Source organism: Nycticebus coucang, chromosome 18 (genome assembly GCF_027406575.1).
Source record: "Nycticebus coucang isolate mNycCou1 chromosome 18, mNycCou1.pri, whole genome shotgun sequence".
NCBI lineage: Eukaryota > Metazoa > Chordata > Mammalia > Primates > Lorisidae > Nycticebus > Nycticebus coucang.
In genome coordinates this window covers 63881742-63894981 of record NC_069797.1, presented here as the reverse complement: position 1 = coordinate 63894981, position 13240 = coordinate 63881742, and the positions used below count along the sequence as shown (strand labels likewise).

The window sequence follows — 13240 nt, the reverse complement described above, 5'->3', positions numbered from 1 at the left end:
AAAGAGTAGAATAATATAGATTGTTAATGATGGTTGTATCTTAGGAGGTAGTATTTGATGCGACTTCCTTTTCTTTTTTTTTTTTTTTTGGGCCGGGGCTGTGTTTGAACCCACCACCTCCGGCATATGGGACTGGTGCCCTACTCCTTGAGCCACAGGCACCGCCCCCTTTTCTTTTTTTTTTTTTTTTTTTGTAGAGACAGGGTCTCACTTTACTGCCTTCAGTAGAGTGCCATGATGTCACAGGACTCACAGCAACCTCTAGCTCTTGGGCTTCCGCGATTCTCCTGCCTCAGCCTCCCGAGCAGCTGGGATTACAGGCGCCTGCCACAACACTCGGCTATCTTTTGGTTGCAGTTCAGCTGGGGCTGGGTTTGAACCCGCCACCCTCGGTATATGGGGCCAGCGCCCTACTCATTGAGCCACCCTCCCTTTTCTTTTAAGTATCTCTGTAAGGTTCGACTTTTTAAAAACAATAAATGTTACCTTTTTTTGGCATACACAAAAGATAAGAGGAAAAAAGTAAAAACTGTTATGCTGTTCACTGGCTGGGCATGGAATTAACAATAAAGAGAGAAAATTATTTCAGTCCAGAGTAGTATGGTATCCATCACAGCATTCTCTCTTTGTCAGACTTACTATTTGGGGGGAACGGGCCAAGGGTCTCACTCATTTGCCCTAGGGTTCAGTGCCCTGGCACTATAGCTCACAGCAACCTCAAACTCTTGGGCTCAAGAGATCCTCTTGACTCAGCCTCCCAAATAGCTGGGACTACAGGCACCTGCCACAATGCCTGGCTAGTTTTGTTTTTTTTTGTTCGTTTTTTTTCTATTTGTCTCTCTTTGCTCAGGCTGGTCTCCAACTCCTGAGCTCAGGCCATCCACCTTCCTCGGCTTCCCAGGGTGCTAGGCTTACAGGTGTGAGCCACCACACCCAGTCTGCCAGATTTACTATTTATTTTCTCTTCATAGTGTGTCTCCAGGGGAGTCTTCAGGGATTCAAAAAACAGTCTGGGTGTTGGGGGCACTTAGCATTTGAAGCTTTATTGACTGCTATGCTGTAAGTTTCAGAGAAAAAACAGTAACTCAACCACATGTTTAAATTTCCGCAGTTGATAGGAGGCAGAGGCTTCACTGTTCCTCTGATTCAGCCAGGGCCTCTTACAGAGGGGAAGTCACTACACATGAGTGCTTCTTCTAAGAGTCAAGGCTGTGTTGGCCCTGTGCCTGTAGATCAGTGAGTAGGGTGCCCAGCCATATACACTGAAGGTGGCGAGTTCAAGCCCGGCCCGGGCCTGCTAAACACCAATGACAACTGCAACCAAAAAATTGCTGGGCATTGTGTCAGAGGCCTATAGTCCCAAATACTTGGAAGGCTGAGGCAAGAAAATCACTTGAGCCCAAGAGTTTGAGGTTGCAGTGAGGTGTGACACCACAGTACTCTACCAAGGACGACATAGTGAGACTATCAAAAAAACAAACAAAAAAAAGAGTCAAGGCTATGGATAGAGCCTGTCATAGATACTTCCATCTCAGCAAAGGACACCTCAAAGTATGCCCAAGCTGGCTAAAGGCCTTGATTTTGTGTTGCTAAGACAATGACCAAAAAGAAGGCAAAGAAGCCTGTACCAGATCCCATTCCTCTGGCTTTAAGGTGAGGTACACCCAACTCTGAGACTCTCAGATGCTGTCTCCCTACTGAACCAATAACATGACTGATTTTTGGCTTTTTCGAAAAAAATGTCCCCTGATAAAAATAATACATGGATATAGAAAGTAAAACTCAGTAATAACATCACCACTCTGAGATAAAGAGTTTTGATATTTTGGTACATTTCCTTCTAGTCCTTTTGTAAAAAATTCGTATATACAGTGTGATACATATATATATGTATATCACACACATATATGTATCACACACACTTGAAAATGTGGGCCATATTATATAGTTCTATATCTTTTTCATCCACTATTATATCATAACTACTTTCTCTGACAAAATATTCTTTGAAAAGTAATTTTTTTTTTTGAGACACAGTCTTATTATGTCACCCTCAGTAGAGTGCCATGCCCACTATTATATCATAAGTACTTTCTCTGACAAAATATTCTTTGAATTTTTTTTTGAGACACAGTCTTACTATGTCGCCCTCAGTAGAGTGCCATGACTTCCAGCCTGCAGAAACCTCCAACTCTTGGGCTTAAGCGATTCTCTTGCCTCAGCCACCTGAGTAGCTGGGAATATAGGTGCCGAATATAGGTGCCTGCCACAACACCCGGCTAGTTTTTAGTTGTAGTTGATTGTTGTTTGGCAGGCCCAGGCTGGGTTTGAACCTGCCAACTCCGGTGTATGTGACTGGCACCCTAGCCACTGAGCTACAGGCGCCAAGCCTGAAAAGTAATTTTTAATGACAGCATAGTATCTCATCATATGGGTGTGACCCTACTTTTTTCATCTTTTTTTTTTTTTTTAAACTAGCTCCAAGTCTCTTTTTCAGATCTAACAACAGAAGAACAGGTTCAAGTAAGGGTTCGTTTCAACTTTTGTCTATTAAATACAGGGAGTCTTCAGGGTACTGCCAGAGGTCATTGCAGAACCATCTTCACAGGAGTTGTTATTCTGCATTCCTGCAACATGCCTTGATATAAGAAAATTGGTTATGCAATAATCCAGATTAATAAATCCTATTGATTAGATTACAGGGGGCCCATTCATGTGAATGGCCAAATCCCCTTCAAGAGTAGGAACTCTTGGTAAAGATTTCTCAGATTAGAAAATGCTCAGATTCCTCCAAATTAATTTGTATTCAACATTTCCAAAATAGATCTATTTTATAAACCAAGGCCTATCACTGCAAGATTTGGTATTAGACCTGTTCTCATCTGCTTTGTACGAGATCATCTGTGCATAATATACTTGGGACAATTTTATACGTTTGCTGGGAAAATCAAAAACATATGAAAGTATCTAATTCATTATGAAATAGAATATAAATTTTAAGGATTGCCTTTTTTTTTTCAGTTATCCTTTTATAATGATGAGCTATTCAAATATTTGGACAAATTATCTCCTATAAACACTAAATAGTCCCAGGTAGTATTATGTATAAGGGCATATGCTATGGCATAATCATGGATTATTTCTTTTCTTTCTTTTTTTTTGAGACAGAATCTCAAGCCATCACCCTGGGTAGAGTGCCGTGGTGTCACAGCTCACAGCAACCCCAAACTCTTGGAATTAAGTGATTCTTTTGCCTCAGCCTCCCAAGTAGCTAGGACTACAGGCATCTACCACAACACCCAAGTATTTTTTGGTTGTAGTTGTTATTGTTGTTTGGCAGGCCGGGGCTGGATTTGAATCCGCCAGTTCCAATGTATGTGGCTGGCGCCCTAGCTGCTGAGCTATAGGCGCCAAACTGATCATGGATTATTTCATTGGTTTCTTCCCTGTAGCCCTTGCTCTCCAGCTGTTGAAGTCACCGTGCAACTAGTAATGTTTTTCCTAGAAGGTAAATTTATCATTTATAGTCAATCTGGTTTTAGTTCGTTTCCATCTTTATTTACCTGAGGCTCCTTTAGGAAAATTACTTTGAACTCAGGACAGGCTTAAACAACTTATAAGGAGGTCAATAACAGGAATCAAAAAACCATTCCAGGCCTGACATTCTTGACAGGCTCTAGCACAGAGCATTGGCACTCCTGGCCTCTCTAAACCCAGAAGTGACTATTAGGAACAAAAGCTACCAAGGCCCCTATCTCCCACCTGGGCAGACTCCTGACTAAGCTCTGTAGTCTTCCTTCTGTTCTATTTCCTTTCTATTTCCTTTCTATTTCCCAGTGCCCCATCATTTGGCATTGGGGATAAAAAGGAGCCAGGGTTGGACATTTTGAGAAACAGCCTGGTGAAGTCTTTTCTGAGAGCAGCCCAATCTGCTCATCAGTCCAATCTCAGAACAAACAGGGGCCCAGGCGAAGCAGGGGAGTCCCTTATCACTTCGCATTTGATTTCCTACTGGGCTAGAGCCTTAAGGCCTCTGGTGGAAGGGTACAGAGGTCACACAAAGAGAATAAAAGATTTACGCACAGCATTTCACACTGCTCTGCGGCAGCTCCAGTAGAGGTGGGGCTTTGAGGTTCCACACCATAGAGTAGGATATAACACAGGGTTACCAATGAACACATTCTGTTCTAGATAAGTATAGTTGCTAGTACACAGTAGGTGTTCCATTGTATGAATGAATGACAGGTTGAAGCCATAAGACCAGCATTAGACCAAAGAGTACCTAAATACAGCTACATTTCTACAGTCATCAAAAAATTAAACAACAGGGTGGCGCCTTAGCCCAGTCAGCAGGGTGCCGGCGACATACACCTAGGGTGGCAAGTTCAAACCTGGCCCAGGCCTGCTAAGCAACAATGACAACTGCAATCAAAAAATAGCTGGGCATTGTGGCGGGCGTCTGTAGTCCTGAGACAACAGAATCGCATAAGCCCAAGAGTTTGAAGTTGCTGTGAGCTGTGATGCCAAGTTACTCTACCCAGGGTGACAGCTTGAGACTCTGTCTCAAAAAAAAAAAAAAAAAAAAAAAGAATTAAACAACAGTCCTGGGATTAGAGTAGTTGACCTAAGTCTAGGGACTTGAAAGTTAGTCCAGAGGGTCTCAACAATTGGACAAAAACTCAGGAAAACTCAAGAACCACACAATAGCAATGCAGCAACCCAGATGAATCACTGCTGTTATTTAAGAGCCATTTCTAGCACAAAGGGCCTCAGGGCACTTACAATGCCCACAAGGCCCAAGTACCTGAGACCACAGTCTGACCAGCTAGGTGGCCACAGTTTACATGCAGAAAAGTGTTCGGAGACTCATCCAGAAGGGCTATCAGACACCAGCAGAGCTGACAAAGGGGTTCTATGGAAATATGGGGTTCCCTTGGCCTCAAGAATACAAGTTCCCTTGGCCTCCTAACCTGCTAGGCAAGCCCCTCCTGCTTTACTCTCAGAGATCGCTGCAGAAGCCTGTGATCTGGAATGGGCTGCCACTTGCCTAGGAGGAAACTGTAGGAACACATGATCTTGTTATTCAATGTTGTCATAGACGTGGATCACATCCTCGTGGTTGCTGAGAAGCTGGATGAGATGAGCAACCTGCTCCAGGTCAGGGTCAGCCAGCTGCACCTTTGAGTTGGGAATGAACTCTAGTGTACAGGACACAGAACACAGGCCCAAAGAGTCCAGCTTCTTCCTCACTTGATGCAGTGAAGAAACATCACAAATAAACTAGGGATAAAGAAAAATCAGAAGCTAAGGAGCCAGAAGGTAATAAGACAAAGGCGGACAGAACTTTGCTAAGTCCTAAATGTAAAAACTGCTGTAACGTGGGCAGTGCCTGTGGCTCAAAGGGGTGGGGCACCGGCCCCATATACCGGAGGTGGTGGGTTCGGACCCAGCCCTGGCCAAAAACTGTGAAAAAGAAAATAGAAACGGTCAATAAATCTCTTAAAAAACAAAACAAACAAACAAAAAAAAAAACTACTGTAATGTATCACTGGCAGGTGCATATTTTCAATGTTTTTGTTTCGTTTTGTTTTTTGAGACAGAGTCTTACTTTGTCACCCTCGGTAGAATGTCGTGGCATCACAGCTCACAGCAACCTCAAACTCATGGGCTTAAGCAATTCTCTTGCTTCAGCCTCCCAACAATGCAATTGTCATTGTTGATTTTAGCTGGCCCAGGCAAGATTCAAACCCGCCAGGCTCGGTGTGTGTGGCCGGCACCCTACCCACTGAGCTACAGGCGCTGCCTGATATTTTCGATGTTTTGAATCTTTCTTGTAGTCCTCAGTAGAGTAGGCCCTATTCAGTATTCACTTAATAAATGTTTGTGCACTATGTGAACTCTTTGTTTCACCTGTACCCTGGGGTGAAGGAAGGAAGAAACCAAGACAGAGATGACTTAAGGCATCTATTAGGGCCCTCTTGGAGTCCACCAGATACAATGTCTTCATACTTACTTTGAAAATATTCTTTTCTTCTTCATCTTCAGTTTCCTTGACATCCTCAGCTCCTGCTTCAATTGCCAGCTCTAGGGCACGCTCTAAGTTCACAGTTTTCTTCTCTTTATCCTCCGCTCCAACCACAATCACCCCCTTTTTGTCAAAGGAATGACGAGCTCCTTCAGTCATCACTCCCCTGACAGGGAAGGAAATGGGCCGCAGTGAGTGAATGCCTTTAGACAATCAGCCTCCAGAAGGCACAGCAGTCTAATGAGACACCTTTCCCACCCAGCCTATGGAGCACACACAAACATGGAGTGGCTCTCTGCCCGAAGAGAAAGATGCAGTGGCCGTTAGGCAAGGGAACAGTCCAAAAATAACTTTATCCTCTATTTTCTACCCTGTGTGGAGTTTGGAGAATGCAAAGACTATGCTTACTATTTCCTGTGCCACTGAGACTCCAGTCCTAGCAGAACATTTTAAGACCTGGGCATTATGTGGCTACAGATCAGATAAGGGAACAAAGATCCCTTCCTATATCTGACAAGTCCTTCAGATTCTGAAATTAATTCACTAATTGGATACTGCTAAGGAAGAAATGTGCTTAAAACCCAAAACACAGCTAGGCACAGTGGCTCATGCCTGTAATCCCAGCACTTTAAAGAGGTCACGATGGGAGGACTACTTAAGGCCAGGAGTTCGAGACTAGCTCAGACAACACAGTGAGACTCAGTCTCTATTTAAAAAAAGACAAATATGGTGGCACCCATAGCTCAGTGGGTAGGGCGCCAGCCACATACACTGAGGCTGGCGGGTTTGAAGCCGGCCCTGGCCGGCCAGCTAAAACAACAATGACAATTGCAACAAAAAAATAGCCAGCTGTTGTGGTGGGTACCTGTAGTCCCAGCTACTTGAGAGGCTGAGGCAAGAGAATCACTTATGCCCAAGAGTTTGAGTTTGCTGTGAGCTGTGACATCACGGCACTGTACCCAGGATGAAGCTTGAAAAAAAAAAAAAAAACTCAGCGCCTGTAGCTCAGCGGCTAGGGCACCAGCCACAAACACCAGAGCTGGCCAGTTCAAACCCAGCCAGGGCCTGCCAAACAACAATGACAATTACAACAAAAAAATAGCTGGGCGTTGTGGCGGGCACCTGTAGTCCCAGCTACTTGGGAGGCTGAGGCAAGAGAATGGCTTAAGCCCAAGAGTTGGAGGGTGCTGTGAGCTGTGAATCCATGGCATTCTACAGAGGATGACACAGTGACACTCTATCTCAAAAAAAAAAAAAAAAAAAGACAACTATGATGCAGCCATATAATTAAAAAATAAAATTTTGCAAAAAACAAACTAATCCTCCAGTCCCTGCCACACACCCCCAAATAAACTAGAAACACCACCAGGGATCAACAGTTCTTGCCTTGTACAGAATTGGAACCCAAAGACTCTGTCCCCTTCCACACCCTCCTAGACGCACACTTACCCATTTTTGTTTAGGATATGTCTAATGTCTGATTGACACTTGGAGCTACTGTTAGACAACGCCTCAATGAGCAGAGAAGAGCCACCAGGGCCTCGACCCTCATACAGCAAATATATGTCTTTAGTTTTCTGTAATAAACAACACAAGTATACTTTCATGTTTCCCAAACCTTTCCCACATTCAGAACCACAGGTACCACATAGCTGACTCTATGGGATGGGCTGTCCAGGCTACATCTTGAGATTTTCTGTCTTTACTTTCTGTCCTTACCCTCTGAGAAGAAACCCTTGGGACCAACTTTTGAGGTACTAGAAGTACCACCCCTACTTGAAAGGGAGTCTATTATTTTATTATTTATTTTTTTTGAGACACAGTCTCAAGCTGTTGCCCTGAGTAGAGTGCCGTAGCATCATAGTTCACGGCAACCTCCAACTCATCCTCTTGCCTCAGTTTTTCTATTTTTAGTAGAGATGGGGGTCTCACTTTTGCTCAGGCTGGTCTTAAACTTGTGAGCTCAAGCATTCCGCCCGCCTCGGCCTCTCAGAGTGCTAGGATTACAAGCATGAGCTACTGCACCCGGCCTAGAAGGGAGTCTATTTGCCTAGTCTGTGACCCATCAATCAGTAGTCATCTCCCACCTTTTCTTCCTCCCGGGCCCCAAATAATCCCACATTTCTCCCCTAGCCACACCCTCCAAGATTCATTCTCCTACAACCGTCTCCTGTAGGAAACTCTTGTGAAGTCTCAATGCTCCTAACTTGGGTTGCTGAGTATTGCTATGAATAGTTACATACCCGGGCCTTGTCAAAAAGTTGCCCAAAATAGCATGGTCTCAAGATTCAAGCAATCCACCAATTTCATCTGGACCTTCTACATCTCTTCTCATCCCTTGGCCCTATATCTAATCTTCATCACTCTCCCCAAGCACCTTGCCCTGCACCCTTCCAGGAACTCTCGACCAATGACTTCTCCCTTCCTCTTTCACAAAAGAAATAAAGGGCCACCAGGTGGGGGAAAAGTTCTCTATCTCTACCACCTTGTCTGCACCATGGCTGCAATACTCATATGAAGGCAGTACTGGAAGTACCACTCCTACTTGAAAGGGAGTCTATTTGCCTAGCCCTTGATCCATCAATCAGTCATTCGTATAATGGTTAGAACACAGGCTCTCAAGTCTGTCATTTTCTTTCTTTCTTTCTTTTCTTTTTTGGCCGGGGCTGGGTTTGAACCCACCACCTACGGCATATGGGACCGGCGCCCTACTCCTTGAGCCACAGGCGCCACCCTCTTTTTTTTTTTTATTGTTGGGGATTCATTGAGGATACAGTAACCCAGGTTACACTGATTGCAATTGTTAGGTAAAGTCCCTCTTGCAATCATGTCTTGCCCCCATAAAGTGTGACACACACCAAGGCCCCACCCAGGTCCCTCCGTCTTTTTTTTTTTTTTTTAATTATGGCTTATCCAGCCCAGCCCAGCACTCCAGCCATGTAATCCGCTGCACATATGCCCTACCACATGCGTAGTCATCATTTTCTTTGTGATTACTCAAGTCACCTAATCTTTCTGTGCTTCAAGTGTTTAAGGTTGTTTTGAGGATTCAGTGAGATAACCAATGCAGTGTTCTTACCAAAGTACTTGGCCTGCAGTAAGCACTCAATACCTATTAGCTAATAAGACAATTATTACTTCCTCAGTTCCTTCTTACTTGTCCTAGAGGAAAAGGTGTCCCCTCACCTGGGCCCTACATCCCTGTTCCTCCCACTATCACTGTCACGCACCCTCTCCCTTTCTACTGGCTTTTCTCCCTTAGGACATATACATCTGAAAAAGAAAAACAAACCCTTCCTCACCCTAATTTCACAGCCTCCCCTATACTGTACCCTTCTTTCTATCTCATCTCACAACTCAGCTGAGCAGTCCCAGCTTGTATGGTTCTGTACAATGTGCATCCTATTCCTAATTATGCTCCTACAACTAATAGCCATGAACAGAAAGCCCCCAGAAGCCTCTGGATTGAGGGCTGCAACCAAATTGCTACCTTTCTCTCTGAAAATTTAAGGAGTTGTTTGGCCTTCCAGACATGAACCCCGTGGGGGCTGTGACCGATAAAAGGCATGTCACAATCCATGTAACCTGGTTTCTTGTACCCTCAATGAATCCCCAACAATACAAATAAATAAATAAATAAAAAACATGTCAAATAGAACACACCTCCATTTTCAGTGCTGCCTCAATCGTTGACTTGGGCATGTGCTTACTGCGACACACCTCTAAGATGTTTGCCAGGTTGCTGTTGAGCTCAGGGTTGGGTCCTCCCTCTGAGAAAAAAGAAGAGTGAGTGAAGACCTCTCATTACAGCATGAGAGAAAAAAGGGATTTATAGCACCCCACCCATACACACTGAAGCAATGGCAAGTCACCACTCAGCTCTTAGTTGAGAACATTTTATCACTGTTTAAATAGGATAGAGAGAAGTATTTTGGAAGAGAAGTTTCTAATTCACTCTGTCTTTAGGGATAGTTATTCTGCTGTTTCAGTGAACTATACTTTGTGTCAAATGAAGAGGTAAGATGGCAACAACATCTCTGGGACTTACTAATATCCCTGGCTCTTACTCTGCTATTTTGTGCATAGTACTGAAATGCTCACATGAAAATGTAATCATTGTCCTGAGGACAAGGACTATATCTCATCATCTTTGTATTACCAGTGTTCAGCACAAAATAAACACTCGATAGTGTTAGTTGAACTGAATATCAAGAATTTAGAAGAGGGCCAGGCGTGGTGGCTGACACCTGTAATCCCAGCACTCTGGGAGGTCAAGGCCGATGGAGTGCCTGAGCTGTCCGATTTGAGATCAGCCTGAGCAAGAGTGAGACCCCTGTTTCCAAAAATAGCCAGGCATTGTGGCCTGTGTCTGTAGGCCCAACTATTCAGGAGGCTGAGGCAAGAGAATCACTTGAGCCCAAGAGTTTGAGGTTGCTGTGAGCTGTGACACCACAGCACTGCATCAAGGGTGACAAAGCGAAACTCTGTCTAAAAAAAAAAAAGGAATTTAGAAGAAAAAGAAACAAAGAAAAATACCAAGCATAAATTGCAAAGGTACATTAATTGAGTGCCTATCACGTGCCATAAACTACCTCAAAGTGGGCATTACCCCTGTTTTACAGAAAGGCTGAAACTCAACAAAGTTAAGCCACTTGCTCAAGGTCATAAATTAGTGACAGAAACGGAGTCTTTCAAACTCCAAAATCCATACTTTTTACAGGATTTTTTTCTCTATTCCTACAGGTGACTGGTACTAAGTAGAAAAAAAGCCTTTTTTGGCTGGTTACACAACTGAGAAAAGATATGGTTGCAAACCCCCCTGTCAAGGACATGTGTCTCGGGAAACCCTAATGAGCCAAAGTGAGGCCAGGGCAAGTAATAGCTTTATTCAATGCCCCTGCCACAGCCTATGTTACTAGAGGCAACTTCAGAGGGTTAGTTTGTCTCTTCAGGAGAGACACACGTCTGGCCTGGCTCTGTGGATTTGTTTCTATTAAGTACCCAGCTACAGACTAGGAAGAACTTTTACCGCCTTATCTTCTCCGGAGCACCCTCTCTGACAAGCCGGTAGATGCCAACATCTGGAAAGGCTAATGTGGTGGTCTGAGGGTTTATGAGGTGGGCAACGGTGGGAACTGGGGAAGGAAAGAAAATGGCCCAGCTCCCGGAGGCGAGCAAGGCCTTGGGCAAGGTGAAGGCAGAGGCGGCCATCGGTAAGTAACTGTCAGGTTCTCACCTTTAACCGCCAGGCGGATGTTCAAACAGAGTTTGGTGAAGATGCGACTCCTTTCGGCGTCTTTGGGCCCCTTGATGTGCCTAACTTTGGACCACTTGTTGTGCCCGGCTGGAGCCGCTGCGGTGAAGTGCAGCGTCCTGTTTGGAACCGGACCCCAGCTCGGGGGCTCGGGCTGGGAGTGCGCGGGGGAGCGCGGAGGAGGCGTCTGGACCCCGGGGCATTGCGCCCGCAGGCATCGGGCAGCGGCCCTGCGCAGGATGGCGGCGGCCCAAACAGTCATTGGCTCCGACCCTGGACTGGAAGCTGCAAACAGCAGCAGCCAAGGTCAGCCCGTCTAATCCGCCGCCGGAACAAGCAAGTCAGGACCCACCGGCTGCCTCTGCCTGTCACCAGAGACCCAAAGAAGCAGGCCCTCCCGGGATAGCCTACCCGCGAATGACCCCCGCCCAGTCCCGTCCCGTTCCGTCCCGTCCCGGTAGCAGCCGAGCGTGGGGGCCCTTAATGGCGTAGCACACTTCCTTTCTCGGGTTCTATCTAAAAACTCATCCCCACCGCCCGCAAAGTCCGTTCCGCTGCTTCAGGGGACCCGCTCCCGCGTAGCCTTTGCGCACAGCGAGACCGGCAAGGCGTGACCTGGAACCCTCCCGCTTGCCTAGGGAGCGCTGGACTTTCCCATCATGATCTAGTCGATACACACCTGAGTTATGAAACTGATTTTTGCTTCCAAATTGCTGTCTAAATATGAGCGGGCCCAAATGAGAAATGTTTTGTGTTGCAAAGGAATGTGTAGTTCAGCTGCCTCTTGTTACAGATAAACAGCTGCCAGAGAAGTGATTTGCCCAATCATTTAATCTCTGTGAACTTATTTCCTATCTATAAACAAAGATGTTACGGCTCGGCGCCCGTACCACAGTTACGGCTCGGATGTTAGGGCGCCACCCACATAGACTGAGGGTGGCAGTTTCGAACCCGGCCCGGGCCAGCTAAACAACTGCAACAAAAAAATAGCCAGGCATGTGCAGGTGCGTGTAGTCCCAGCTACTCGGGAGGCTGAGGCAAGAGAATCGCTTAAGCCCAGAGGTTTGAGGTTGCTGTAAGCTGTGACGTCACAGCACTCCACCGAGGGCGACATAGTGAGACTTACTACCTGCTTTACCAGTATAAGAAAGTTGAAAATAAAAAACAAGGCCTGGAAGTTTCAAGTAATAAAATCTTATGCAGATTGTCACAGTGATGGATAGGGATTAAACCCCTAAATGCAAGAGATGGCTTTGGGACAGATTCATGTGAATTTCAGGCCATTGGGAGAGGGAGAACGATCAAATGTACTTTTTGAAACCAAACTCCCCGTGTTCATTTTCCTTCTGCTCTCCTGAAAGAGAAAAATGAGGCTATTAGAAGACAGAAAAGAAAGAAGTGACGGCTACTAAAAATACCTTTGAGTTAGCACCCATTTCCGTGAGATTAAGTCCAAAGGGCTTGGTGTGTCAGGCAGAGAACTAAGACCAGTATATGAAACTTAAGCTTGTGCCCTAACTGGGTGGGTGCAAACCCTAGTTGCTCCATTTATCCGTGTAACCTTGGGGTCTGCTTTGTTCCCTCACGTGTAGGGTGGCCTTGTGAGGATTAAATGGGGTAATGGATGCAAACCACACGGGCATGGGTTTCATGTTTTCTATTATATAAGAATCTCCTTTATCTCAAATCTACTCGCCTGCCAGTCTCACGTCCTGATGTTACACTTTTTTTTTTGGAGACAGAGCCTCAAGCTGTTGCCCTGAGTAGAGTGCTGTTGCATCACAGCTCACAGCTCACAGCTCCTGGGCTCACAGCCCCTGTGGCATCACAACCTCCAACTCCTGGACTCACGAGATTCTCCTGCCTCCGCCTCCCAAGTGGCTGGGACTACAGGCGCCCACCACAACGCCCGACTATTTTTTGGTTGAGCCGTCATTGTTTTTTGGCGAGCGGGGCTGGAT

At 45.6% G+C, this 13240-nt stretch overlaps 1 protein-coding gene across 1 annotated transcript; it reads right to left on the bottom strand.

Moving 5' to 3' along the window:
• Positions 1–216: 216 nt before the first annotated feature.
• On the bottom strand, positions 217–11733 carry LOC128569633 (translational activator of cytochrome c oxidase 1). Its single transcript, XM_053567897.1, has 5 exons — positions 11262–11733; positions 9689–9795; positions 7475–7602; positions 6014–6191; positions 217–5280 (listed from the first exon to the last, which is right to left on the bottom strand). The coding sequence occupies exons 1-5, from the start codon at positions 11539–11541 to the stop codon at positions 5080–5082; spliced, it is 894 nt and encodes a 297-aa protein (XP_053423872.1). The 5' UTR covers positions 11542–11733; the 3' UTR covers positions 217–5079.
• Positions 11734–13240: the final 1507 nt, after the last annotated feature.